The 26,949-nt window shown below is 35.7% G+C and overlaps 3 protein-coding genes across 3 annotated transcripts; 1 reads left to right on the top strand and 2 right to left on the bottom strand.

Annotated features, from left to right (window-relative positions):
- Positions 1-533: 533 nt before the first annotated feature.
- Positions 534-1,031, bottom strand: LOC136978892 (zinc finger protein 175-like). The gene has a single exon (XM_067274727.1). The coding sequence runs from the start codon at positions 1,029-1,031 to the stop codon at positions 534-536; it is 498 nt and encodes a 165-aa protein (XP_067130828.1).
- Positions 1,032-5,342: 4,311 nt separating this feature from the next.
- On the bottom strand, positions 5,343-7,301 carry LOC136978893 (uncharacterized). Its single transcript, XM_067274729.1, has 2 exons — positions 5,678-7,301; positions 5,343-5,629 (listed from the first exon to the last, which is right to left on the bottom strand). Exons 1-2 carry the CDS (start codon positions 7,299-7,301, stop codon positions 5,343-5,345), a joined length of 1,911 nt encoding a protein of 636 aa, XP_067130830.1.
- Positions 7,302-7,645: 344 nt separating this feature from the next.
- LOC136978894 (uncharacterized) lies at positions 7,646-26,118 on the top strand. Its single transcript, XM_067274730.1, has 3 exons — positions 7,646-8,889; positions 20,820-20,929; positions 25,583-26,118. The coding sequence occupies exons 1-3, from the start codon at positions 7,646-7,648 to the stop codon at positions 26,116-26,118; spliced, it is 1,890 nt and encodes a 629-aa protein (XP_067130831.1).
- Positions 26,119-26,949: the final 831 nt, after the last annotated feature.

Consider the following 26,949-nt stretch of genomic DNA (forward strand, 5'->3'; position numbering starts at 1 on the left):
AATAATTAAATTCGACATAAACGAGTGGTGCCCAAACCGGCCTGCGAATCACTTATAAACGATTTTGTCGTGCGGAAAATACAAAATACAGTAGAGACTCGTAAATCGGCACCCCGGTAATCAGAATCGCCGGTAATCGGCACGATTTTCAGTCGGACTGTGTCGTGCTGAATCGAACGTTTTTGATACTAAATTTACTTCTAAAGTATAATTTTCATGTTTTTATATTCTTCAATATATTTATTTTGTTTGTGCAAAATGCAGAAATAATTTTTAACGATACGATAGCCTCAATTATTATTATAAAAATTTTCGTTAGGCTTAAAATCGACGAAAATTCAACACGAAGCGACACGCAACGGAGAAAAATTTGAACATCGGACAGGTTAATATATTTTTTCGTACATAAACCGTAATCGGAACAAATCCCTAATCTGAACAACCCCAGTCCCCAATTGATTCCGATTTTCGGTTCACTACTTATTCGTCGGCGACTTACGCTCAATTCGGGCACCGCCGTGAAGAAAAAGCAATCATTTATTGACGGTCTGTTGGTGTTCGGCCATGTGAGTGTCGACCCTTCTTTTCAGAGGAAATCTCAAACCACAAACCCCGCAAATGTATCGTTCGCTTCTGTGATCGGCCAGATGAATTTCCAAGTGATTCTTGGACGAGAAGCTCTTTGAGCAATTTTTGCACAGGTAAGACCTTTGCTTTCTGCCCGAACGTCTTTTCGTCACCTTTTGAATCTTGGCTTCCTTGATGCCGCCTTTCCAGTTGCTATCCACTCTCTCGCCCAGGTCGACCGTGATCTTCGTCAGTTTATAGCCGGAATATTGATCCTTCGTGCAGAAATCGAAACGTTCGTGGCAATCCACTTTTACTCCTAAATTCACCGTCACGTCGCGTAAAACAAATGGGGGCCATCCCGTGTTTTCTTTGTTCTTTTCGTCCTCTTCCTCGCATCCGGAACCGTCTGTGGAATTTTCCCGGTTCGACCGGAAGTGCACGCGACGTAGTCTTCGATTCATAATCTAACGCTGCCGACGCATTTACTATTCTATTTAACGAATAAATGAAACGAATAACAACTAAAAATTCCTTTTCCGGAAAAACAAACCTTACGAGTCGACTACATAATGTTATATTTCCATTTCTAAACACGTAACCGTAGAAGTCTCCGACACGACGAAAACTAATTCGTTTAGTTTCGTATCGATAGATGGAGGCAGGTACTGTTTCCGGCGAAAGTATGGTTAAAAATAAAATTTATTTTAAATAATAATTATTTATTATCTTGCCTTATTTTTGTATGGTTATGAAATGATTACCTCGAAACAATCGCTTTTAAATTCAAATTAATGAAAACACTAATCGAGAGATGGCGTGACTGTCGTATTTCTATATTTATCATTCGCCATCAAGCGAATATATGATTTTATATAATTTATTGAAATTAAATGTGAAATTGTATAATTTGTATTTTGATTATTTTATCGAGCGTTAGCCAAGCCTCTTGTGTGTCTGACAATATTGCATTCGATCTCAAAATTTGATGGTCAGATTTTGATGAAACTTTGCCATTTTCCATTAATTCCGATGAGGAATTGAAAAATGTAATAAAGTCCATTTAAACTTAAAAAATAAGGGTCCATGACTTCGTTTTCGTTTGGTAACGGAAAAAATCCAGCAACGAGTTGCATAACTTTCCCAGCAACATTTGGTGATGCCACCTGTTATGTGAGGCCCGGAAATAGCCCCCCAAAGGGGATATGTACAAGTTTGTTAAGTCAAACCCTAAGATTATAACTTTTATAAGTGTCGAGTCAGCGACACCGGACTTTGATGCCGACGCTCATAAAGAGTAACGGGAAAAATAAAATTTTAGGTAAAGAAAATTTAGAAAGAAAAATATTAAAAATTTAAGACGCAGTTTAGAAAGCAAAACGAAACTAGAAAGAAAAAAATATCAAAATGAGCGTAGGTGTCATAGTCAACGATTAAACGCGATCATAGTCTAAAAGACGGTGTCGGGTAAACCTTCTCTTGTCGACCTTTCCTGCGACCTAACGAAGCTCCATTTACACCTGGAGACAGGTGGGATACCAATTGGGAAGCGAGGAGGAGAAGAGTTAGCCAATTAGCGATGATTTCGATCCCGAGAAAATTATAAAGCCTCCGATGTCAAGGACAGAAGAGCTTCCTCTAGACTACCTGTTGTGTTCATTTACCTCCAATAGTAGTGTTTCCGTTCATCTTTTGTGCACTGTCTCTTCAGAATTTCGAACTTTTAACACGACGTTGCTACGGGGCCCCTCCAGCGTAGGACCAGACCGAAACCGAAAACAACCTAAAGCTCTGAACTCAAGGACCATTGCTAAAATTATGTAAGCATTTTCGACTAAAATAAACGGTTTCTTTGTGAAACGCTTGTTTTTCTGCCTCCTCAAAACCGCCACCCACATGCGTATAGTCCTTAGCCATCCCGACGGTTGGGAATAAAAACTCCCCCCATTTCGGCGAACTTACAGTTATGATATTTTATTTTTAAAACTTTTTATATTTTTAACAATTATTAAATGGCAAAAAGCTTAATTTTGAGGGTAGGGATGGTTTTTATAAAAAAAATTGTAAATGCTAATAACGAGTAAAACCGTCATTAAGTTTCACCGTACTGGAGATATGACACACAAACCCCCTCTATCTCTCGACCTTTAACCACCAAAGATTTCATACAACAATCCCGTAATATACAAAATTTCAGATTTTTTTCGACAAAAATCACAGGAGTTATTAAGCTTCAAAGAGAGTAAACAAATCGTGCCCCACCACACATCCATATACACAGAAAAAACCCTGAAATATTTGCATTTAGACGTTTCAAGGTGCCCTGAGTCCGAAAATGTAAAAATTTGAAGGGAGGCATTTTTTGATCGATCGCCATAACTTCCTTCTGTTATAAATAACAGAGCCAGGGGACCTATTCTGAGTAGTATCGTTAAGCTAACGAATACGATAAAAACCAGTTTCTATCGGAACCACGTGATTCGCGTTTAATCAACTGTGAAAATGCTATTCCGAGCCGTACGTTTCGTTTTCGGTGCCGATAGCCACGTGCGATAACTAAGCTTATGTTATCGTTCACTCTCGAGCTGCCGTTAGGAACTTAACGAAAGTGAAAACAATATGGCGTCTTTTCGTGTAAGAATGATTTTACTTCACGAGCAATTGGAGAGAGGGGACAGCAGTAACACCGATTAAATTTAATACTCTTTCTTCAACTTCAGTTAATTTTTGATTAACTGAAGGCCCACCTCCTGTTTGAAACGTTGATTTTTTTTATTTGTGAGGCTTTACTTTTAATGTTTGCTTTCCAGTCACTCCATGTCTATGCAAATAATATTTACATTTAATAAGATGTATTGCATTTGACATTTAAACATAATACTAATTCTAATTTGGTTATAAGGTTTATAGAAGTAGAACTTGTGGCAAAATTAAGTTTGTCATTTTATTCTTAATGAATGAATTAAAAAATACATTAATTACATGAAGTTATATAGAAATATACAAAGAAACTTAGACATACTTTGTATAATTGTAAAATGTTAGCATTATGTAATAATAGAAATCTTTATTTTGTAGATTTTATCTAAGTTTAATGTCGGCTTTAATTCATTAGTTTTAGTAAAAAAAATACATTCTATATACGTAACTTAACAGTAAACTATACACTATACATAAATGACTATCTATCACATAAATTATAATTTTTAAAAACAAATATTTGCTTAACGGATGGGCTGACAAAATAGACCCAGTAATAGACCCAGACATTTTAAAACAAAACAAAACTATATCACTAGCGCTAGTACACGACAATGCTAAAAGCACGTGCTTCGCTTAGAAAATGGCGGGTTGCAGTCACGTGACAAAATACAATGTTAACTAAACTGTGATTGGTTAAAGCGTAATAGCTATCGATAGCATGGAACCCAGACGCATCTCGACCGACTACCCGTAGCGAAACCCACTTAACGTGGAGCACAGAATAGCGATTTGTCTAAGGTTCGTTAACTGCCTTTCGCTAAGGGGACTTATCGAATGTCCCGTGTATCGCTCTCGTTCAGTTATCGGAAGAGCTCAGAATAGGTCCCCAGTGGCAGTAAAAAGATATCATATATAAAATTCAATATTATGACGAATTAATTGATTATTAACGAATTTTATAATTGCTGTAGGCATTGAGAGGATCTGTATTATTTATTCATATTTATCAAAAGTTCGATCAGGAGACCTATTCCGAGCTTTTCCGATAACTCAACGAGAGCGATACACTGGACATTCGATAAGTCACCTTACCGAAAAGCAGTTAACAAACCTTAGACAAATCGCTATTCTGTGCTCCACGTTAAGTGGGTTTCGCTACGGGTAGTCGGTTGAGATGCGTCTGGGTCCCATGCTATCGATAGCTGTTACGCTTTAACCAATCATAGTTTAGTTAACATTGTATTTTTGTCACGTGACTGCAACCCGCCATTTTCTATAGCGAAGCACGTGCTTTTAGCATTGTCGTGTATCAGCGCTAGTGAAATAGTTTGTTTTAAAATGTCGAAGAAAGGAGAACGAAGCCAGCAAACTACAAGTCGCCAAGTTCCGAGAATGCTCGTTAATTTTATGGAAGACAACCTTAAATTAATATCAGGGAAGTTAGATGCTTCCTTTACCGTAAAAGATCGCCAGAAATTGTGGCAAGAAGTAGCCGACCGTCTGAATTCCGGTGGAGTCGGCTCACAAAAAGATCCAGAAAGATGGCGGAAAGTAACTGATATGCTTTGAATATAAATATATGACTATCATTTTAATTTATACATATGCCTCACTCGTACCCAGCAGAATTCAATATACAAAAAACTTAAACAAACACCTTAATGTTCGCTGAGAAATTTATTAATTTAACTAACGTTTTCGGCTTATTCAATAAGCCATCTTCAGGTTTTTAACTTTCGAACAAAAAACAATATCGTTCTATTAAAAGAATACCATAGTTTGAAAAAATTCAAATCATTAGTAACGGTCAAAAAATAAAACAAAGAGGATGAACATGGTAATAAAAATAAATAAATATACATAAATAAATAAAAATGGTAATATAAATAAATAAGTATACAAAAATATATAAAAACAAAAAAAGAAAAAAAGAAAAAAAAGGAAGAACGTGGTAATATAAATAAATATACAATAAAATACAACAAATGTAAGGTAAAAACGTTTTACTCGTGCCCATATATACTACTATCTATCCTAACCAGAAATACTTCCCCATAGAACTCACGTGTCTCTTATAAATTTTTAACTGCATATTTCCAAGCTGAAGGAAGACCTTCTGCGTCCCTTGCGTTAATACATTTATCTCTTAGTTTGCTTCTGTAAATTTCTATCTTTTCAGCCGCTCTTGCCAAAGTTGGGGAGTGTACCTGCTTTATGATTTTCGCCTCATTCCAATGTACTAAGGATCCCTCCGTCTGCCCCATCTGGGCTAATACCGTCGTGTTGGAACCTTTTCTAATATCATATTTATGTTCCTTGATCCTTATTCCTAGGTTTCTAGTAGTAACCCCTACATAATCTTTATTAATACCTAATAGCTGGTTCTCGTAGGGAATCTTATACACACCCGCCTTATCTTCTTTTTTAACTAACCCTTTATCGTTTCTAAGTATTTTATACAAATTCGGAGCTCTTTTCAAGATCACCCTTGTATCCTTAGTTCTTGCTATTTCTTTCATAATCCCTCCCAGATACTTATTGTATGTAAATTTCGTGTATCTGTAAGGCCCGTGCCTGGTGTTCTTATCATTACTGGCCTCAAATTTTCTAATAATTCCCTCAATGACTTTCCTCCTATAACCTAATGTTCCTGCTATCTGTATAATTCTTTCTATCTCTGTATCCCGGTCTATCACATTTTCACAGTATATAAAGGCCCTTCTAACCAATGCTCTAAATGCTGCTAACTTATATTTATAAGGGTCATTAGAGCTTGCAGGGATATATAGTGGGCTATGTGTAGGTTTAATGAAAACGCCGGTGGATATATGCCCTTTGTTAAATATAACATTAATGTCTAAGAAATGTACTATCCTGGAGCTTTTCTGCTCTAGCTTCAGGTTAAGGCCCTCTTCGTTCTCGTTAATTCTATCTACAAAGTTAGCAATTACTCGATTGTTCCTCCATATTATAAAAACGTCGTCTACATATCTCTTGTAGAATACTATATCCCTTTCGAAGCCCCGCAATACCTTTTCTTCTACTTTACTAACCACAAGCTCGCAGAGGAGCCCCGAAATTGGGCTTCCCATCGGTACTCCCCTTTTTTGCTTATATACTTGTTCTTCGTACCCGAAGAAGGATTCGCAACATACTAGGTTAGCCATTTCTATAACCTCATCTCTGTGTTGTGTTAACGTTGGGTTATCTCTGAACAAGAACTCCATAAGTGCTTCTACACAGGACTCAATCTTAATAGACGGGTACAAACTTTCGTAATCTAACACAGTTCCCACTTCTTCATCCTTCAAAGCGATGCTTTGTAGCTCTTTAACTACCATAACAGGATCCTTTACCACTAATTTATTATTTTCCATCCGTGAGGAGAGGTACTCTTGTAATCTTTTTTCCAGGAAAAATGTAGGTGCTCTTCGTTTTTCCACAATAGGCCTTATTTCTTTTCCCTCTTTATGTGTTTTGGCGAAGGCAAAGAGTCTAGGGAGCCCTGGTCTAGGGTTCCGGCATTTACGGACAAACGGTAAGATCCTCGCTAGTTTGGTTTCCTCCAGTTTTTTAACCCTTCTATCAATAGCTTGAACTATTTTACTGTTGACCTTCACACATTCCGTTTTTCTGATATATTCCTCTAAGGCTCTATCATATGTTTGTTTCCTCATTATGACAATTTGTTTGCTTTTATCTGCCCTTGCCGCAATCAAATTATTCTCTTTTAACCATCCCTTGGTATACCTGATGTCCTTGCTATAGCTTCCTCCTTTCCATTTATTTTGATTTTTTAACACAGTTTTCCAACGAAAATAGTCCTTCTCCACCGGGTCCAAACCACTAATTCCTCTTTCGATCTCCTGGTAAGACGTTTCCCATATCCCCGCATTCTCCGGGACGAAGTTCGGGCCTTTGTTCAGCAGCTCTTTTACCCTATTGGGTACTTCAATTTGGTCCCATACTACGTACGTTGTAACGTTCTTCCTATTATTTTTTGGAACCTGCTTATAGATAATCCACTTCATTCTCTTAATATAGCGTTTCTTTAAGTTCTTGTAAACACGTTACAACGTACGTAGTATGGGACCAAATTGAAGTACCCAATAGGGTAAAAGAGCTGCTGAACAAAGGCCCGAACTTCGTCCCGGAGAATGCGGGGATATGGGAAACGTCTTACCAGGAGATCGAAAGAGGAATTAGTGGTTTGGACCCGGTGGAGAAGGACTATTTTCGTTGGAAAACTGTGTTAAAAAATCAAAATAAATGGAAAGGAGGAAGCTATAGCAAGGACATCAGGTATACCAAGGGATGGTTAAAAGAGAATAATTTGATTGCGGCAAGAGCAGATAAAAGCAAACAAATTGTCATAATGAGGAAACAAACATATGATAGAGCCTTAGAGGAATATATCAGAAAAACGGAATGTGTGAAGGTCAACAGTAAAATAGTTCAAGCTATTGATAGAAGGGTTAAAAAACTGGAGGAAACCAAACTAGCGAGGATCTTACCGTTTGTCCGTAAATGCCGGAACCCTAGACCAGGGCTCCCTAGACTCTTTGCCTTCGCCAAAACACATAAAGAGGGAAAAGAAATAAGGCCTATTGTGGAAAAACGAAGAGCACCTACATTTTTCCTGGAAAAAAGATTACAAGAGTACCTCTCCTCACGGATGGAAAATAATAAATTAGTGGTAAAGGATCCTGTTATGGTAGTTAAAGAGCTACAAAGCATCGCTTTGAAGGATGAAGAAGTGGGAACTGTGTTAGATTACGAAAGTTTGTACCCGTCTATTAAGATTGAGTCCTGTGTAGAAGCACTTATGGAGTTCTTGTTCAGAGATAACCCAACGTTAACACAACACAGAGATGAGGTTATAGAAATGGCTAACCTAGTATGTTGCGAATCCTTCTTCGGGTACGAAGAACAAGTATATAAGCAAAAAAGGGGAGTACCGATGGGAAGCCCAATTTCGGGGCTCCTCTGCGAGCTTGTGGTTAGTAAAGTAGAAGAAAAGGTATTGCGGGGCTTCGAAAGGGATATAGTATTCTACAAGAGATATGTAGACGACGTTTTTATAATATGGAGGAACAATCGAGTAATTGCTAACTTTGTAGATAGAATTAACGAGAACGAAGAGGGCCTTAACCTGAAGCTAGAGCAGAAAAGCTCCAGGATAGTACATTTCTTAGACATTAATGTTATATTTAACAAAGGGCATATATCCACCGGCGTTTTCATTAAACCTACACATAGCCCACTATATATCCCTGCAAGCTCTAATGACCCTTATAAATATAAGTTAGCAGCATTTAGAGCATTGGTTAGAAGGGCCTTTATATACTGTGAAAATGTGATAGACCGGGATACAGAGATAGAAAGAATTATACAGATAGCAGGAACATTAGGTTATAGGAGGAAAGTCATTGAGGGAATTATTAGAAAATTTGAGGCCAGTAATGATAAGAACACCAGGCACGGGCCTTACAGATACACGAAATTTACATACAATAAGTATCTGGGAGGGATTATGAAAGAAATAGCAAGAACTAAGGATACAAGGGTGATCTTGAAAAGAGCTCCGAATTTGTATAAAATACTTAGAAACGATAAAGGGTTAGTTAAAAAAGAAGATAAGGCGGGTGTGTATAAGATTCCCTACGAGAACCAGCTATTAGGTATTAATAAAGATTATGTAGGGGTTACTACTAGAAACCTAGGAATAAGGATCAAGGAACATAAATATGATATTAGAAAAGGTTCCAACACGACGGTATTAGCCCAGATGGGGCAGACGGAGGGATCCTTAGTACATTGGAATGAGGCGAAAATCATAAAGCAGGTACACTCCCCAACTTTGGCAAGAGCGGCTGAAAAGATAGAAATTTACAGAAGCAAACTAAGAGATAAATGTATTAACGCAAGGGACGCAGAAGGTCTTCCTTCAGCTTGGAAATATGCAGTTAAAAATTTATAAGAGACACGTGAGTTCTATGGGGAAGTATTTCTGGTTAGGATAGATGGTAGTATATATGGGCACGAGTAAAACGTTTTTACCTTACATTTGTTGTATTTTATTGTATATTTATTTATATTACCACGTTCTTCCTTCTTTTTTTTTCTTTTTTTCTTTTTTTGTTTTTATATATTTTTGTATACTTATTTATTTATATTACCATTTTTATTTATTTATGTATATTTATTTATTTTTATTACCATGTTCATCCTCTTTGTTTTATTTTTTGACCGTTACTAATGATTTGAATTTTTTCAAACTATGGTATTCTTTTAATAGAACGATATTGTTTTTTGTTCGAAAGTTAAAAACCTGAAGATGGCTTATTGAATAAGCCGAAAACGTTAGTTAAATTAATAAATTTCTCAGCGAACATTAACGGTGTTTGTTTAAGTTTTTTGTATAAATATATGACTATCATTTTAATTATACATATGCGAAGGAAACCTATTTCAGAAATAATGTTCATGCTATAGCTACTTACTTTAAATTTTAACAAGAAAGCAATTACATTATTCATACAATATTCATAAACAGTTAAGGTAATTATTTTAAGCAATACAAAAACGTAGTTTATTAACTCTCTCTCCAATTGCTCGTGAAGTAAAATCATTCGTACGACAAAAGACTCCATGTTGTTCTATTCTTCATTCTATTCTAATTCTCCTCTCTTGGTTCATATGGAGGTTGTAGCCTAATATTCGCCTTTCCTCCGAAGGGTGGTGTTATGATCGCTTCGCGACCGAAGAGCCAGCCGTTTGGGAGGACTATTTATGGGAAACTGGCCTCCTATTCAGTCGTTATTGGCTAGGAGAAAACCCGGAAAACTCCTAGCAGCCAGCCTGTCCGAGTCGCGGTGCGAACCCACGACCGAACTTCCCAGTGTTCAGGGTCTGGTCACCACCGATGAGCGGCAACGGAGACCACTCGGCCACTGGTGGGCCTCCATGTTGTTTTCACTTTCGTTACCGTCCCTAACGGCAGCACCAGAATGACTCGATAACAAAAACTTAAGTTATCGCACGTGGCTATCGGCACCGAAAACGAAACGTACGGCTCGAAATAGCATTTTCACGGTTGATTAAACGCAAATCACGTGGTTCCGATAGAAACTGGTTTTTATCGTATTCGTTAGCTTAAACGATACTACTCAGAATAGGTCCCCTGGTAGGTTCCAACATGTAGTCCATAAGCGAATTCGTGCTAAGAGAGTGGATCGACATTCTGGTCACACAACCAGAAAATTTTTGCGATTTCAATTTTGGTTCCCAGAGTGGCAGGCAGACTTCTTTAACTTGGTCATCCAATCGTCTGCACTGAGACTAAATATAAGTTCATGGTCTGATGGCTGGCAAAGACACCAGCTTGCTATTCTGATAGCCTGGGTTCGACCTAGGCAAAGGATTCCGGGAAATTTTCATGGGTGGTCTAGTCCAGATGTAGTATGGCCATGTCCGTTGACCACCAACCGCCCGTTTGTGGGCCTGGTAAACCCACAATGGATGTGAAGAATTGAATTGGATTGATGGTTAAAGCATTCTCCACATAGGCAATCTGTCATGGAGAGCTCTTCTTGGCAGATTGGCCATGTGTTGTGTCGGGAGGACATTTTATGGGAAACTGGCCTCTATGTGTTAGACAAATGAAAGTTTTGGAAGAGGTAGAATACTGTCACTAATTGTAAAAAACAGTAAAAATCACTTATTCTAATCACACATATTTAATTTTCAATGTAATTGCCATTTAGAGTGACATTTTTCTAAACGTTCAATCAATTTTTGTATATCATGCATGAAAAAACTTCATATTCTCGTACAGCAGTTTTGAACTTTCACATCTGATAAAAACAGTTGACTTTCAATACTTTTAATTTTGAAAACAACCAGAAGCCTGATGATGCCAGATCTAGACTGTGAGGAAGGTATATTATAAGGTCAAGTGATAAACGTCTTTGGTATGTTTCCTTACTTCAGTGTGGTTTTGTATTATCATGGTTGAAGAAAAAATAGTTCTTTTCACTTTCATATATCCATTGCTTTTTACAGCAACGGATATATGGCTTGCAAACTTTTTTATTTTCGATAGGTATGCAACATCCCACTGAAGGGGCCTGTCGGTAGCCGAGTGGATAAAACCACTGAACACTGGTTCGGGGTTCGCATCCAACGAACTGTAGAATAGAGTTTTCCGGATTTCCCTCACCTGTGTAACACCTAAATAGGGACAAGTTTTCCACAGAATGTCCTGACAGGTACTCTTCTTGACAGATATTTGTATTGCATTGTCACATCCTCATCAATCTAATTAATCCTGCTGTAAAAAATTCAATCGCGGATCACTAGTTTGTATGGAATGAGAAAAACGCTGCTTAATGCTTACACTCAACAACAGGCAGACTGCGTGCGCACATAGAATAGAACGTTATTCGTGGTTACTAAATGGTGGTGACAGCTGTTTCTATCCTAGCACTTCGAAAAACGCTGGGACAGAAGACCTTATTTATCAATCAACCCACGTATATATTTCTGAGTATTTTTAAATATGTTTTGGAAGTTTGAATATTCAAGTTATCATTGCTTTCTAGTGTTATGAATTGCATTCACATTTGTAAAAAGTTAAAATAACAGTTTTTAAAGGAAATTTAATTATTAGTTTTATGCAGGTATCGAAATTTATGTCTTTATAAATAGTATTGATATCTAATGTTTATATTTACTGAATGTACAGTTAAGATATTATCTTATGTTTGAAATACTATTATGGAAATTTGACAAAGTCTGGTAAAGTCCTCTTTCACTATCATGATGGATTCAAATTCTAATTTAATCCAGATACTTCAAATTTTCAGAGTAATTAGCATATGTTTTTTAAAAAAAGTTTTTCTGCATCTGCAAGCACTAAGGGTATATGGGTAGAATAAGGACAGCCAGGCATTGCGTTTTTTAGTTTTTGTCTTCACTCTTTCAACTCTAGACATTAAGAGGGATTTCTCTCGCGCTCATAACAGATTTTGCCGGTCTCTCAATGGGAAAAGCAAGATGGTAAGAGATGAAGTCTAAATTATCTGTGACAGATCACTCTCGGAAAGTTCTTGAGAATTGTCGACCTATCTGGATTCGTTTCCTGGGTCTCCAGAGCGGTAGACTGACATCTTAATGCTCGGCCTTACGGTCGTATACATGTAATCAGAATAAAGTTCATGACAAGAACACTGTGCACCTTTATCAAAGTTGCACAAACGTATATTGCATGCAACCGTTTAAGGCAACATACATTGCAATTTTTGATGTATTTCGTTTCAGAGAAGTTTTACAGTACTATTGTTTCTATTGCAAGGGTTGCATGTAGCAGAGATAAACAGCCAACGATAATCTTGTATTGATTGAAATCACGCAAGATGTTACTCGTGGTCAAAGACTAATTGAAAACAAACTACGGCTACTCCGAAATCTAGCAAATATGTCTGTATTTTTCATCCTATTCACCTTCTTCGTCGATTAAACACATTAAAATAATCGCTGCTGCTTTTTGTTTTTGATCCAAGTGGAAAGTGTGTGCGCCGCTACGATGAGTAAGATTGTGGAACTGCAATTTCCAGATGTAAACAACAGGATGTTTCCCGGATGTGTGATCTAAGCTGTTTGCACTATCGTGACGATGAATTGCACATGCAACTTTTATCAACACTCAACTGTTCATTCCAAAAATGTTGCAGCCTATTCGGGACCTGTTATTTTTCAGAAGAATTCAATGAAATGTTGATCGAAGAAGTAAGAAATAGTAAATTCTTTTTGTCAAATTCTTATATTCAAGCAATTCAGTAACTATTTACAGTAAGCGTCAAAATTCTCCCAAAGAACGCAGGAGACTATTTTAAAAAACTGGAAAATGTTGTAAAGAACATTTAGTACGAAAAACTTTATATTTATTTGCATACGTATTATAATTATTTGAACAACGCAATTATTTTATTAATAATAGTAATAAAATCAATTTTTCTCTGAATTTTCTGACCAGCTATTATCGGCATATTAGAATTGCCATAATAACCTGCGACTATAAACAATTACTTTGAACACAGAAGTCGTCATGCTTCGTCACCAGGCGTTGATGAGTATTTTAAGAAAGTAAAAGAAATTGTTACAGAAATATCATCCACAATATGTGTATCGATAAATTCGTTAATCTACACTTACAATAAATATTAGATGAATCCTTACTTTTATCTGCAAGTAAGATCCAGGAAAAAATCAAACTAAGAGAGATGGCAGCTCAATTGTCATTCAATGTGTAAGAAGTTATAGATATCTTATCCAATGAATCTGAAGTCAGAGACTTAATAGTAAAGGAAAATTAGGGAAATATTAATAAAGATCAAAATTTTAATACTAAATCAAAATTTTTTTTAATATCAAACAGATCTTAAAAATATGTTTTTATAAATTAATTTTTATAAGATTATAAGCAGAATATGTGTTAATTATTCGATCGTATTAAAAAGAAAAATTATATGTACTCGAGATTTTTGACACTAATCAGTTCTTTTAAAACAATTTCTTTTTTTGAGTATGATTATTAGAGATATTTTACAGAATGTACGTAATATATGAAAAGATGCTTTAAAATCATAAGAATTTTTGATAAAGTATCTATTATTTTTTTTCTTTCATTATATCATTTAACTCTTGTTCCGAAAGTGGCAAATTAAGCAGGTGTAGCAGAAGAAAAAAAAAACAATAAGAATGAGCGAAAAAGAAGTAAAGAACGCAACAGGGAAAAAATGAAAAAAGAATAAATGTCTCGACCACTTCCAGAAAGAGAATTTCGAATATATATATATATTATGTGTGTAAAATACTATTAATCTCCTAATGCAGAATCCGTTCGATTCAATTATGCAGCTACTGTTTTTGCTCCACATTAGACTATCTTCAGTACAAAAATTTTGTTTTGGCAAACAAAATAATGAACGTCTAAAAATTTTATCGCATTTTATGCAAGCAGAACTACAAAATCTTTTGCGAGAAAGAAATGTTTTACTCAAAAAATTAAATGGTAGGCCATTTAAATACATATAGGCATATGCATAATATAGAATACGTATAAAACTATCAATGCATTTGACAATGTAGCAAACTGCTGGAAAAAGATTGCAGAATATCCTCGTGCTGATAACAGTCAAGAATGTTTTAAAGGAAAAGTATGATGTACAGGGGCAAGCCACTACTATATTCCTTATGTTCGTAATCGGTGCATCGAATAAATATATATACGTAAAAAGTTATAATTGTATCAAGTTTGCATACTTTTGTGCAATCCTTACTTTGTAAAAGCGTAGAAACGATATACGGAGTAATATATGAACGAGTGTTGGCGCTTGTTCATCGAAGTAACTGTTCTTTGAAACAAATTCTCAGACCCATCAGTGTCCTCCAAACGATGTGACAAAAGCCATGTTGACAACATTAAACAGAACGCTATCGAGACATGCTTTTTTGTTAAATATTTAAATGTTTTTTTTTTACTGTCAGTAGTGTTACGTTAAATCAAAATAACATTACATTACAGTTTACAATTACATTATAACCACATTTAACGTAACCAGTTTATCATCAGTTAAATCTATAATGAAGATTAAAGGATAACCATAGTCTGGGATGAATAGAAACGTTTCTGTCAAAAGGATTATGCAACTCCAATAACGTTAATGCTGTGACCTCCTAAGGATAAGACCAGTTTTTAAGTTCCTGGTTAATCTTAAAAACTGGTCTTATCCCCCTTAACAATTTCAGTAAATGATATAGGAAGTAATCAAATTTCTCGGTTTTTACTTGATGTTTCTTTTTATCCTACCCATGGGATGAAAAGAAATGGTAACTTAAGTTATGTTTCTTCCTATTTTAGAACTACAGGGGTGAAAGGAAACTCATTCTTTGCAAAGACCGTCTGTTATTACTCAGACCTTATATTACACCAATCACAGAATTTGCACAGAAAGAAAAAAAATCTTTTAAAAAACTGCTCAAGTCACTTGGGTAATCTTAAAAACTGATTACATAAATAAAATGAAAGAGCACTTAAAAATATTCAAGTCTCTGAAGTCATCAAGAAAACTTACTATGTACTCAGTATTTGAAGTATGGTGAAGAGCTGGAGTGAGTTCTAGAAACAAGCAGGGAATAATCAAGTCCTAAATCACAGGAACGACACGGCGTTTAATGGAAGGGAAACTACGCCACGGCATGTCTGTGGGCATGTGGATCTGGGTGCAAGCCGGACACACCGTATTCTCACGCCACTGCACGCATTGGCATTTATCTCGGTCTGCGTCTGCTCTGCAAGTTTATACTTTACTCCTCCTCGTGGCGCCACATGGCTTGATCAAGCAAGAAAGTCGTGCTTTTTCATTTTTTGCCATGTAAATAGCATAGCCATATATTCATCATGTGTTTCTCAAAATTCTTTGCGGTAAATTCAACTGCGCTTGTCTGCCGCTGGTCGCTCCAGAAATCTAAGTAAAGAGATATCTCTTTTGTCGTTAGCCCCGACTTCTTGTATTATACGTAGTACCTACGGTTTCCAAAGACAAAGTGCAAACATACTGAAGAAACTATCTCCACGCGCATGTCGCAAGCTACCGGATCTCATCTAGATTGCTGCCACCTTCAAATTTTATACTAGTATTGAAAAAAGTTGCATGGGAGAATAGAAACAACCATTTTTTTGTTGTGTTTCTGTTCACTCCACGAATTCAAAATCGTTACATTCCGAAAAAGAGCAATAATTATGAAAAAAATTCAAAATATCAGAGATTTCAATAAAACTTTAATAAAATGATACTAGGACAACATCCTAACAACTTTTGAATTAACTATAACTTGTAATATAATATTTTTCAACAAAGTTTGTCAAACATATCCAACCACCATAACATGCAAACAAGACTGGCATCTAGAAAAGTGTTGCCAGTCCAAAAAATATAATGTCCGAAGAGATAAAGAAATCAGAAATTTTTCGACGCTGTCATGTACTGTACATACAAAGTTTTCTGGAAGTTTTGTTTCTATTCACTCCAAATTACGGAGTGAATAGAAACAAAACTTCCTAAATTAGTTAGAAAAACCCTTTTAGTAAAATACATAAACTATATAGTAATCTTGTAAGCCTCACTGTCCAGCTTCGTTTGAGAGAACGACTGTGGGTACAAACACGATCAAAATAAAGCGCTTGTTCTGTAGAAGAGTCAATTGCAATCAGAAATGAAAAATTCACAACCGTTCGAGCCTAGAGCAGTGGCAAAAATATAATGTTAATTCTATGGGCAACCATATCGCATAGACTTAACCAGCGATTTACTTTTTTTAACTGTTGGAACAACCAGTTATTCACTCCTTAATCTGAATTCCTGCTTTTTTTTTGCTAATTACACGTTAATTTAAACGCCCATAAATACCTAGAACTAATGGAAGGAGCCTCATGGTACCGGAGAACGAGTAGATGCGAATCATCTGCAGACGGACGTTGAAAGCACTTGTACTGATGATTTTTGTATAGAACGCCAAATTTTAAATGAGATCATGGTTTTATTCAACTAAAATACGATCAATCGATTTCGACTGGTTCCTGCTAGTTATTATTTTTATATTAATAATATGGTCTTTATCTACATTAATGGGAAATAGCACATGTTGACAAATAAACAATGGCAACGTCCAGGGTCGTTTCAGCCATTATGCACATTAGGCACGTTCCTATTGCACAGAAGGAAAATATATATATAAAAAAAAGGATTAATATTGTTTTACAAAAATAGGACTATGTATTGCTGTCTGGTACCTACAAGAAGGGATCACAGCGTCTCTTGCATCTTGAGCTTTAACGCCATCTATTCAAGAACACTTAAGTTACTCCTATGCATGGTAAAAAGTGGTACCATGGTCGTGTCATTCATTTGTCTCATCGCAGCACATTGTTTTTTTTCTTTTTATTTTACTAAAGTTTGTTAAAAATAAATTTTAAATTTCTGAAATTTGAATTTCGAATTACTATGGAAATGCTAGATACTATGAAATAGTCTCCTAAATACTATGGAAAGAAAGGCTAGAGTCGAGAAGCTTTTTAAAAAATTATTGCACATTTCACAATTTCATTTTATGTTTCCTTTAATAAATCGCAACTTTACTAAATAATTAAGAAATCGAAAACTGCTCCTTTTTCAAGTAAACAATGTCATGTATCAACGAAATACGCTATTAAGTAATCATATATCATTCCTTACATTACATCCAATCTCATATACTTGTAAATTATTAAATAAAGGAAGGAGCCATTTCCCTACATTTATACATCATAGTACATTTAAAGAATTCCTTAAATTTAATTTAATGCAAATAATAAACACATTGTCAAATAAGCATTAAATACTATATTAATGTCATCAAAATTCTTAATTATAAAAGAATTTCGATTGTACAAGTTACGGATTAATGCTATGTTTTAGTTATAATGTCAAAAACTTTACGTATGTAATTATTCATATTTTGGATTGTTTGAAATAAAATCTATTTACATATACTTCCTTTACTAAATTCAATATAAAAGGTAGCAATCACAGGATCTTGCAGTCAGGAGGCAATTAGATGAAATTTGGAAGTTTCTGGTTAGTTATTTTATTTTCCAACAGCTATTAAAAGAATAAACAACTAAATGAATATAACACTTTCCGTTTCAGGCATATAATATCGCTTTTTTTACGGACTTATCATACAGGAACTCGGGAGATAATATAGCTGAATTTAGACTTTATCGATATTAGTCGAAATGCATTTCGGGTGTCATATCCGTCATCAGTTCTTATCACTTTTAGTACCTGTGTATTCAAAGATGTTTTTTGTACTATTTCAAAAATAGTCGAAGTTTTCTTAACATATATTATCATCTAAATGCAAAAACCTCTTATTTAAAATATTTTATCATAATTTATATCTAAAAATTGACAAAAAACGCAACTTACAATAACTTTTAAAAATATGACATTTAAAAAAGACCTTTTATCTCATCCATTTGCGATTTACTTCGTAACTGGTCATTGAAGTAGGAGGAGCAAATGCAATAATTAAAGCAAATAGAATGAATAGTATAAAACAAAACGTATGTTAAAAATTAGAGTAAATGAACATTTAAGAGCAACAAAATATAAATACGCAGATTCGGCTGTAGCCGAACACTGCTTAAAAACATGTGAATAAGTTTTAAATATAGTAAAAATTTTGAAAACTGAAAACACAATATAAAAAGAAAATTACACGAATATCTACAAGTTGTAAAATTTTCCCAGGTGATAAAATAAATTTAAATACAGGTATAAAAATTAATGATATCTAGCAACATGTTCTATAAAGACAGTGCTCTCTATTGTTTTAATTATTGCGGCCAAGGACAGCGATCCACTCCTCTGTACAGTACCTATCGTACCAGTCACGCTATCAGCTGTATGGGGTGAAAGATGGAGGGAGCCCGAAATACCTGAAGGCCAAGGTCAGGAATAAAAACACCTTTTTGAACTCCCGTGTCATATAGTAAGCACACTTAAAAATGTTTACGCATGTTCAGACTTCGAATTACGGTATTTATAGAAATTAAATGAATATGCTTTAATTAGAATAAATGTAAAGAAACTAACTGAAAAAGAAGGAAGATCAAATAATAAACAGAAATGATTACACCTTACTTTGGGCACGAGAGCCATAGGTTCGCAATCCCTGGCCTAGGCTTTCAGTTAATAAGGCCCTGGCAGTGTCCTACTTCAGCCATAATTTTTAACTTGTCATCCTGTACGACTCTAGAAGGTGACGCTAAAAACCACTACTTTTAGAATAATACAGAGAAGCAGAGCAGTACCTACGGGGCTATAAAGTGTGAGTGGCTGAGCCCCTCAGCTTAGTCAGTAGTGTCCATATGCAGCATAACTTATACTTTTTTTTTTAAAACTTTCCGCCTTGTGGGCACTAATAGGGTCTCTTTTTGCAAGGCAATTATAGTAGTCCGTCCGGATATGTTAGTCCCGTCCCTCACCACCCGGTCGCCCCATTGTAGGCCTGGGGCGACCGGGTGGTGAGGGACGGGGGCTAACATATCCGGACGGACCACACCCGAAAAATTCCTGGAGATTTTTCGATCTGACCGGATTCGAACTCGGGTGCCCCATAGCGGTAGGCTGTCACCTTGACCGCTCGACCATCCGGCCTGCAGTATAACTTATACTGTATAATATATACTCTTTCTTTTATCACAGAAAGTTAGAATACTGTTTCGTTTTACTTTCCCGGCTGTTATATATACATAGCATGGGAATCGTGTCAAAGTTGATCCTCCGAGCTTTTTGCATATCTCCACGTTTTGTAATTTCCTGAATCAAAAAAGTAAAAAAACGCAAAACAATTCCGTGGATATGTCTGTGTTTGTTGGAGTTTATTTCGCTTAATATCTCAAGATGGGGTAAAGATTAAGAAACGAAATTTGGTATGTTGGCTTGAGGGGCTATAGTGTTATTAAATTTTGGTGATGAGAGGTCAAGAGAGTGGGGAGACAGAGAGAGTCATGTATCTGGAGGGGTAGGACTTAATAACGAATAAAATATTCATTAACATTTACTCTCTTTTATAAAACTCATCCATACTTCCAAAATTAAGCTTTTTGCCATTTCATAGTAAGTAGTTAAGTAACGCTGTATCAGCGTGTAGTCGGAACGAAGCCGCTTGCACCTTTATTTTCTAGATTATGAGGGGAAAAAGAAACAAAGAATCATTCGTTCTCAACAATATATTTGATTTCTATTGGATGATTTAAAGGTACAAATATAAGGTCAGAATAAGCCATTAATTAATTGCTATGCCAACGTCTCCCGAAATTCTGTCTATCACTATGGGCCTCGGACTTACAGATTGACTCGTAGCGATCTTTATTGTAACTCTCTAAAAATACTGAGTCAGTTATTTTTTTCACTTGACTCAGTGTAACATAGGTAAGACCGATAGATGCCTCTTTTTCCCTATATCTATTTTGATTTTTGGAAGAGTTAATGCCTGTGATTTATGTATAGTCATCGAGTATGCTAAGGTAAGGGGAAACTGTCTACAAGATCGCAATATACTGCCATCGTTCGAAGAGGTGTTATGGGGATTATTGGAAACAGATTACCATAGATAAAAGGTCCCTCATAGCTATCGAATTCCACTAAAATAATCAAAGGAAGAGCTGGAGGGCGAGCATTAGGAGCATATATAATGTAGCGTGTAGTTCCTAGTGAACCATTGACAAGATCTCTTTGCACCCATAAGTTGACTCTCAGCATGATTCTGGCATTAACTGAGAGATTCAAATATTTAGAGAAACCAAGAGCTGAGTCATCTTTGGACGAAAGCAGGGCAATATCTAAAGTGATATCAGATGCTATATAAGCAAGAGGGCATCCACTTGACTGCAAGTAGTTTTCGTTGCTTTGTTTAACTTGCTCGTTTGTTGGATTTAGCTCTACTGCCGTTTGGAACAGATCAAGTTCATCTCTGGATAAACAGGCTCGATTTGTTGTCGTCAGAATGTTCAGATCTGTATCAGAGAAATCATCCGAAGCTAGATGTTGTAAGACATCTGTGAAGGAACTATCTGCGCTATTTTGTCTATGAGAATTACTAAGTTCAATGAACTTCTCAAAAGAATCAAATGCAAATGTAATGTAATGTCCCAACAGGGTCCCTACCTTGTTGGGACATTACATTGTAAAAAACACTCGAGTAGAGAGGAGTATCTTTAACAGGAGGAAGCTGACGAAAATCACCAAACAAATAGATAAAGAATCCACCAAATGGCTCATCTTTCTCGGGGTTTATCTCCCTCAATCTTCTCTCGATCATGTAAAGCATTCTTGCACCAATCATTGACATTTCATCGATGATGATGAATTTGAGCGACTTCATCTCAATCTGGAATCTCTGTGCAGCTTCTCCATTTAGAGATCGAAATTTCGTACTAACGATAGGAAGACGAAGGAGAGAATGGATCGTAAAGCCATCAATATTGATCACTGCTGCTCCATGTTATAGAATAATAAGTTAAAAAAAGCTTTTTTAAACTTATTATTCTATAAAGATTCTTTATATTTGTTGTGTATCCAGTTAGCGATAACATTTACCTTTCTAAATTACCGTTTTAATGCTTGTCATATTTTCCGACCACTAGATGACGCTTCTACACGTGCGTGCAGGAAGCGACTAACACTTGACTTCATGCATTCCTTGTCAACATTATAACTCTAGAATGAGTTGTCCGATCTTGATGAAATTTTCTTGGACGACTCACCACACTCAAGGATGGACTGATTAAAATTTCAACTCTCAAAAATGATCCATACTGAAGAAAAACCCCCTATCTTCAGTTCTACAAAAACGGATCATTTTTGAAAGTTGAAATGTTAATCTGTTCATCCTTGAGTGATGATGAGTCGTCCAAGAAAATTTCATCAAGATCGGACAACTCATTCCAGAGTTATTTTGTTGACAAGGAATGCACGAAGTCAAGTATTAGTCGTCACTACGTTCCGACAATTAAAAATATAAGTTTTCATAACAAAATCTGATAATAGATGGCGCTACATACATTTTTACTTTTTTCCTTAATAATATATAAGCTTTTTTTAAATAAAAACTCATAACAGCCAGGAAAGTTACACAACTTTCGTTGCTAGATTTTTTTTATAATGGACTGTAGGTAATAGTCCTAGTTGCATGCTGGAGAAGAGAAAAATACCAGTCAAAATTATTTCAGCTTGTCTCTCTAGCCATCCCAATGATTTACTCCTGGCTATGGGATTACACCAAAGCGTGTGGTCCACGACGGCACACACATTCTCACTTAGTATTTCTGGAAATATTGCTTAAATAAATCGCAGAATATCGATAATACTAGAGAGGTTGCGGTCGAAGTTTTCAACGCGAAAACGAGTACCTCGGACGTTCAGCGCCGCCTTCCTGTAAGCCTAGAAGTTTGACAATGGTGATTGGAACGTCGAGCATGATTCCACTGACGTTCCAAGCACCATTGTCAAATTTCTACGCTTACAGGAAGGCGGCGCTGAAGGACGTCCGACGTACACGTTTTCGCGTTGAAAACTTCGACCGCAACCTCTCTACTATTTGTTGAAAGGCATAACATATCTATAAGTATAGTTGTTTAATTTTCCAGAAAACATTTCCTGATAAAATAATTTTCTTTCATCTGCCAAGTGTTTCAAAAAGCGTGTGTGTCAACAAAGAAGAAACGAACGTAGCCTGAGAATCAAAAATTTTGTCAATCAGTTGTTTCGAAGCAGCGAATGTCGATTCGCTGTTTCATTCGATGTTTCGAACATTCAAATGAATCACTTTCCTCGGTCCGGAATTATCATTCCAGGTGAATTAATTATCAATTAATTAATTAAATAAAATCAATTTCATACAAAAATTGCAACTCTTTCAATACGATTTTGATAGTTTTGAATCGCTATTCGTTACTCAGAATGAACACAACGAAGGGTGAACAACGAATCGATGTTAATTACCATTTGTGTATGTTCTGTGATCAATGGCTATACGTATTTAGCAATAGCGTTCAAAAGGATGTAAAGCCACATAAATCATAACTCACAGGAAAAGCAAGCGCCAATGGTAGACCCCTATCCCTAGGTAGCTTAAGACACCCTAGTTATTTTGCTAAAGAAGTGCTGCCGACTAGCATTAAGTGGTGTAAAAACTTCACAACCTGTGGAATCGTTATAACTCAATTCTGGTTTCTCGTCTGTTAAGTGTGCCGTTCTCATTTTTTTTATCCACGAAATTGTTTAAACAAGACTTTGGGGAATCATCAATTCATTTATAAACAGGTAAGAGTTCATTTCTAACGTACTGTACTAATAGAATAAAATTAATGGATTATGCACTTAGTTAACTGTTTCTGACAAACATAATTGATGATGCACATGTTCCAAAACATTTCCTTTTCTTAAGTCAGACTCATACGCGTTCCAAAGTAAATCCCAACTTTTTTAACATTAGGTCCTTTTTATATTTCGATTGAAAACAACGACAAAGAGGGAAGAAGAAAAAATAAGAAACTGACGTAGCCTCAGAATCAATGGCTAAAGTCATAGAATCTGAGAGAAAATGAAATGGAAGCGACAAAAATATTTCAGGTCCCAAAAACTACTTTGTATACGTCAACGCAACAAGTGAGCGAGGCCTCCCGGGAGTACTTTCTAAGTGAAATTGATCCCTATTTAGGTGTTACAAACATGAAGAAAACCCGAAAAACGCAACTTGGCCAGCCCAAGGCGCTCCATGGTTTTATCCACTAGGACGCTGATACGAGTACTTTAGGTTTCATACTGAAAATGATGCTGTGCGCGTTTTGTGACGGGAAACAATCAGTTTTCTGCAGTAAACTGTAGATGAAATGTGTACAGTGCACTGATTGAGTCCATAGAATGTTCACCACAGGCATCCTCTGCTCCCGAACATGCGGTTTACTAGCAATTTCTGCATTTTCATTCCTCAATGCATAAACACGTTTAAATGATTTAAATCATTTTACGTTGTAATTTGTCCTGTTTTCGTTTTTCATAAAATTCTATTTATATTAAGTCCGAATATGGTTACTTTTTCCAAAGCATCATGGATTGTAAATTCAAAAATGCTCTTTATATTTTAATCGCTTCTAAAGGAGTTCTTGAACTAATCAAAAAATATTTTTGCGTTATAGTGGTAAAAGAACTGGGGGTCCGACTCCGGTAGCCTTCCTCTATTTATTAATCTAATTTAGTTTTGATTAATATTCCATTTAATTACCTATCGATGTAAGGATTAACATGAGATGATTTTTTAAAATTTCTTTGTGCTAAATGTATGAGTGCATGGCATTTTTTGAGTAATTATTACGGTTTGTAAGTAGAGTTGACAACTGCTCGGAATTTTCCAAACAATACGAAAATGCTTTTCAAAAAATTGTTCGGGGTAATGTTCTGAAAAACGAACGAATTGTTTTTTGTTCCAGTTCACTGCTTCCTCCTCATGAGGAACTGACACTCCTAATTATAACTCGAATTATCTTCATTCTTGCTAGATTATTTTTTCATTTGTTCATTCTGCCCTCTGCACTAAGTTTTAATCATAATCAAAGCGGGTTCTCGGCCAGACCAATACAGGATCAGCAAGATTATCAGGGACAGAACCTGATATCCGAAACTGAACGTTCGTGAAAAATTCTTGGCGTTGCTCGCCCGGATCAGATTCCGGGTTAGGGGCAAATAAGTATTACAACACCAAAAATTTGCCCTGGTTTTAATCCCTCCTCTCCCATCATCACAAATCAACGTATCCCATAATTGTCATGAGATCAAAAGTTAATTTACTCGCAAATACAGAAGAATCATTTTCAATTTTGTGGTCACTAGGAAGAAAACTAAACAACGGTGCAATCTTATGTCATCAAAGAGTCAGCCATATCGTCAGATAAAATCGATCTCCTTCCTCAAATTACTGACAATATTTGAATGGTCTCTCACTTTTTACCGAGTAAACTTATTAGTAATGTGTAAACAATTACTTATATGTATGTTTCCATGAAACTCTGTTAATATAATTAAAATTAGATAAACAATATAAGATAAATAAAACTCTATTTATATTTTTAATTCACATTAATATCAAGATCACATTACTAAATTCGAACTTGATTATCGAAATGCGATAAACAATATTCTCATGTAAAAGTTTTGTAACATTTTCATAAAGTAACTCACACTTGTATGATAAACAGGGATATGCGATGTTTTTATAAATAAGATTTATGATCTTTTTTCATTTAAGTATAAAAATTAATTCTAGAAGCCACAGAAAACATTTGAAATATATTAAGTCAAATGAATGCACAATATATAAGATATTTTCCATGCGTAAAAAATCAAAATGTTTATCTAAATTTGATATAATCGTTAAATTACAACTGTTTAAATATCATACTTTCCGGAGTGATTAACTGGCCTTGTATCTTTACTTTCCAAATATGTCTGGTACTAGTAAATATTAACTTTAAAAAAAGCATTCAGAATTAATCCTAATTTTCCAATATACAATATACTGTATTTGTCTTTCATTTCTAAATTATTAGTAGTATATTCGTTAAAATTTGCTAATTGGAAGCATAAATAGATGTTTATCATGATAAGTTACAAATTTCATCTTATGAAATAAGAAATTTCGTTAGATAAAATGCTCTTATTGAATCCAAGAGATGCTTCAATATTTTTCAAAACTGTAGTGATTTCTATTTCAAGTATCTGGCAGTATACAGTTCTGACACAGAGAAAGGGCATTGCTACGGCCTATCGTGTTTCCACCTACATCTGCAGCCAAGGAGAAACTTTTCTGTTGAGTCGACCTTGGTCCAAACTACCCTTCATCAAATTTCAGCTTCAAATTAGCATGTGCTGCAGTGCAAAAATTCAAAAACTTTCTGTGGTTTTCCTGGATATCTTGGGAAATCTTTTAAAGACCTCCCCAGACACACTGAAGGACCTAATGAGTTGTATGAGAAGGCTCCCCACACCAGCACAGAGCCATTGTCACCTTGAACAGAACCAATGTGGCAGAATGAGTCCATGGCTTCATGTTGTCAATGTTACACTCACATCCCTTCATCAGCTTGGTGCAAACTGGATTCATCTGACCATACAACTGACTGACTGTCACTTTGCAGAGGCACCAGGAACATTAAAAGGTGCATTGTCTGATGATGTGTAGTCAGCAGTGACATACAAGTAGATCAGCAGTAGATTGCATATTATAGGTTACGGATGGTATGCAATGTGCTTCATACCATCTGCTCACTTTCGTTCCTTGAGACAAGAAGTGGTCTGTATGTCTATTGCCCTTTGTCAGTCTGTACCAGTCTAGACAGTCTGTCATCCCATCAGCAATATTTCATTAATGGCTGCCATTTTGTTGCTGGGCCCTGGTACATACCCAAAAGATATACACCTTATAGACCACTGATATGGTTACCCTTGAGAACCATAGAGCCACTTTACAGATGGAATGACCCATCTGTCTTGTGCTAACAATGCATTCACAAAGTTAATAAGGTTTACCCAAGTTAATTGTGATACATTGCTAGGAAGGATTGATGTTTGCCTGTTTATAATCTGAGTTTGAGTACATGAAATTCTCCTTGAGGGTTCCAGTATCACTGACTAATATTTTGATCAGTCAGTGTGTATGTTATGGACCAAGTGATTAATTGGGCATTATTCATAATGACCGGGCATTATGAATAATGATGAAAAGAAATTATAAGGAATTCACACACACTACACACACATACATACATACATACATACATATAATGGCTGGGCATTATGAATAATGCCCAATAATCCCCAAAGAACACTGGATGGTAGAACTGGCAACGCAGCAAACTTTTATAATAGTAAATAAAACATAAATAGAATTATAAACAAATAATATTTTCATTTCACACACAAGGATTGATTCATTCATTCTAAAAATTTCTTTTCCAGTATCTTTATCAATTTAAATATTACAATGATATCTATTGTCTTATTAATAGCTAAA

This window comes from Centruroides vittatus, unplaced genomic scaffold, assembly GCF_030686945.1.
Source record: "Centruroides vittatus isolate TY-2023 unplaced genomic scaffold, ASM3068694v2 contig_563, whole genome shotgun sequence".
Classification (NCBI taxonomy): Eukaryota; Metazoa; Arthropoda; class Arachnida; order Scorpiones; family Buthidae; genus Centruroides; species Centruroides vittatus.

What these genes read in the sequence shown, in the direction of transcription:
- LOC136978892 (XM_067274727.1), bottom strand. Translation starts at nt 1,031, where the DNA reads ATGAATCGAAGACTACGTCGCGTGCACTTCCGGTCGAACCGGGAAAAT.
- LOC136978893 (XM_067274729.1), bottom strand. Translation starts at nt 7,301, where the DNA reads ATGAAGTGGATTATCTATAAGCAGGTTCCAAAAAATAATAGGAAGAAC. An exon ending in TAAAAAAGAAGATAAGGCGG is followed by an intron (nt 5,630 to 5,677) that starts GTGTGTATAAGA and finishes GTATTAATAAAG; the next exon opens with ATTATGTAGGGGTTACTACT.
- LOC136978894 (XM_067274730.1), top strand. Translation starts at nt 7,646, where the DNA reads ATGAGGAAACAAACATATGATAGAGCCTTAGAGGAATATATCAGAAAA. An exon ending in ATACTTAGAAACGATAAAGG is followed by an intron (nt 8,890 to 20,819) that starts GTTAGTTAAAAA and finishes TGTTGGATTTAG; the next exon opens with CTCTACTGCCGTTTGGAACA. An exon ending in ATCATCCGAAGCTAGATGTT is followed by an intron (nt 20,930 to 25,582) that starts GTAAGACATCTG and finishes AAATTTCGTTAG; the next exon opens with ATAAAATGCTCTTATTGAAT.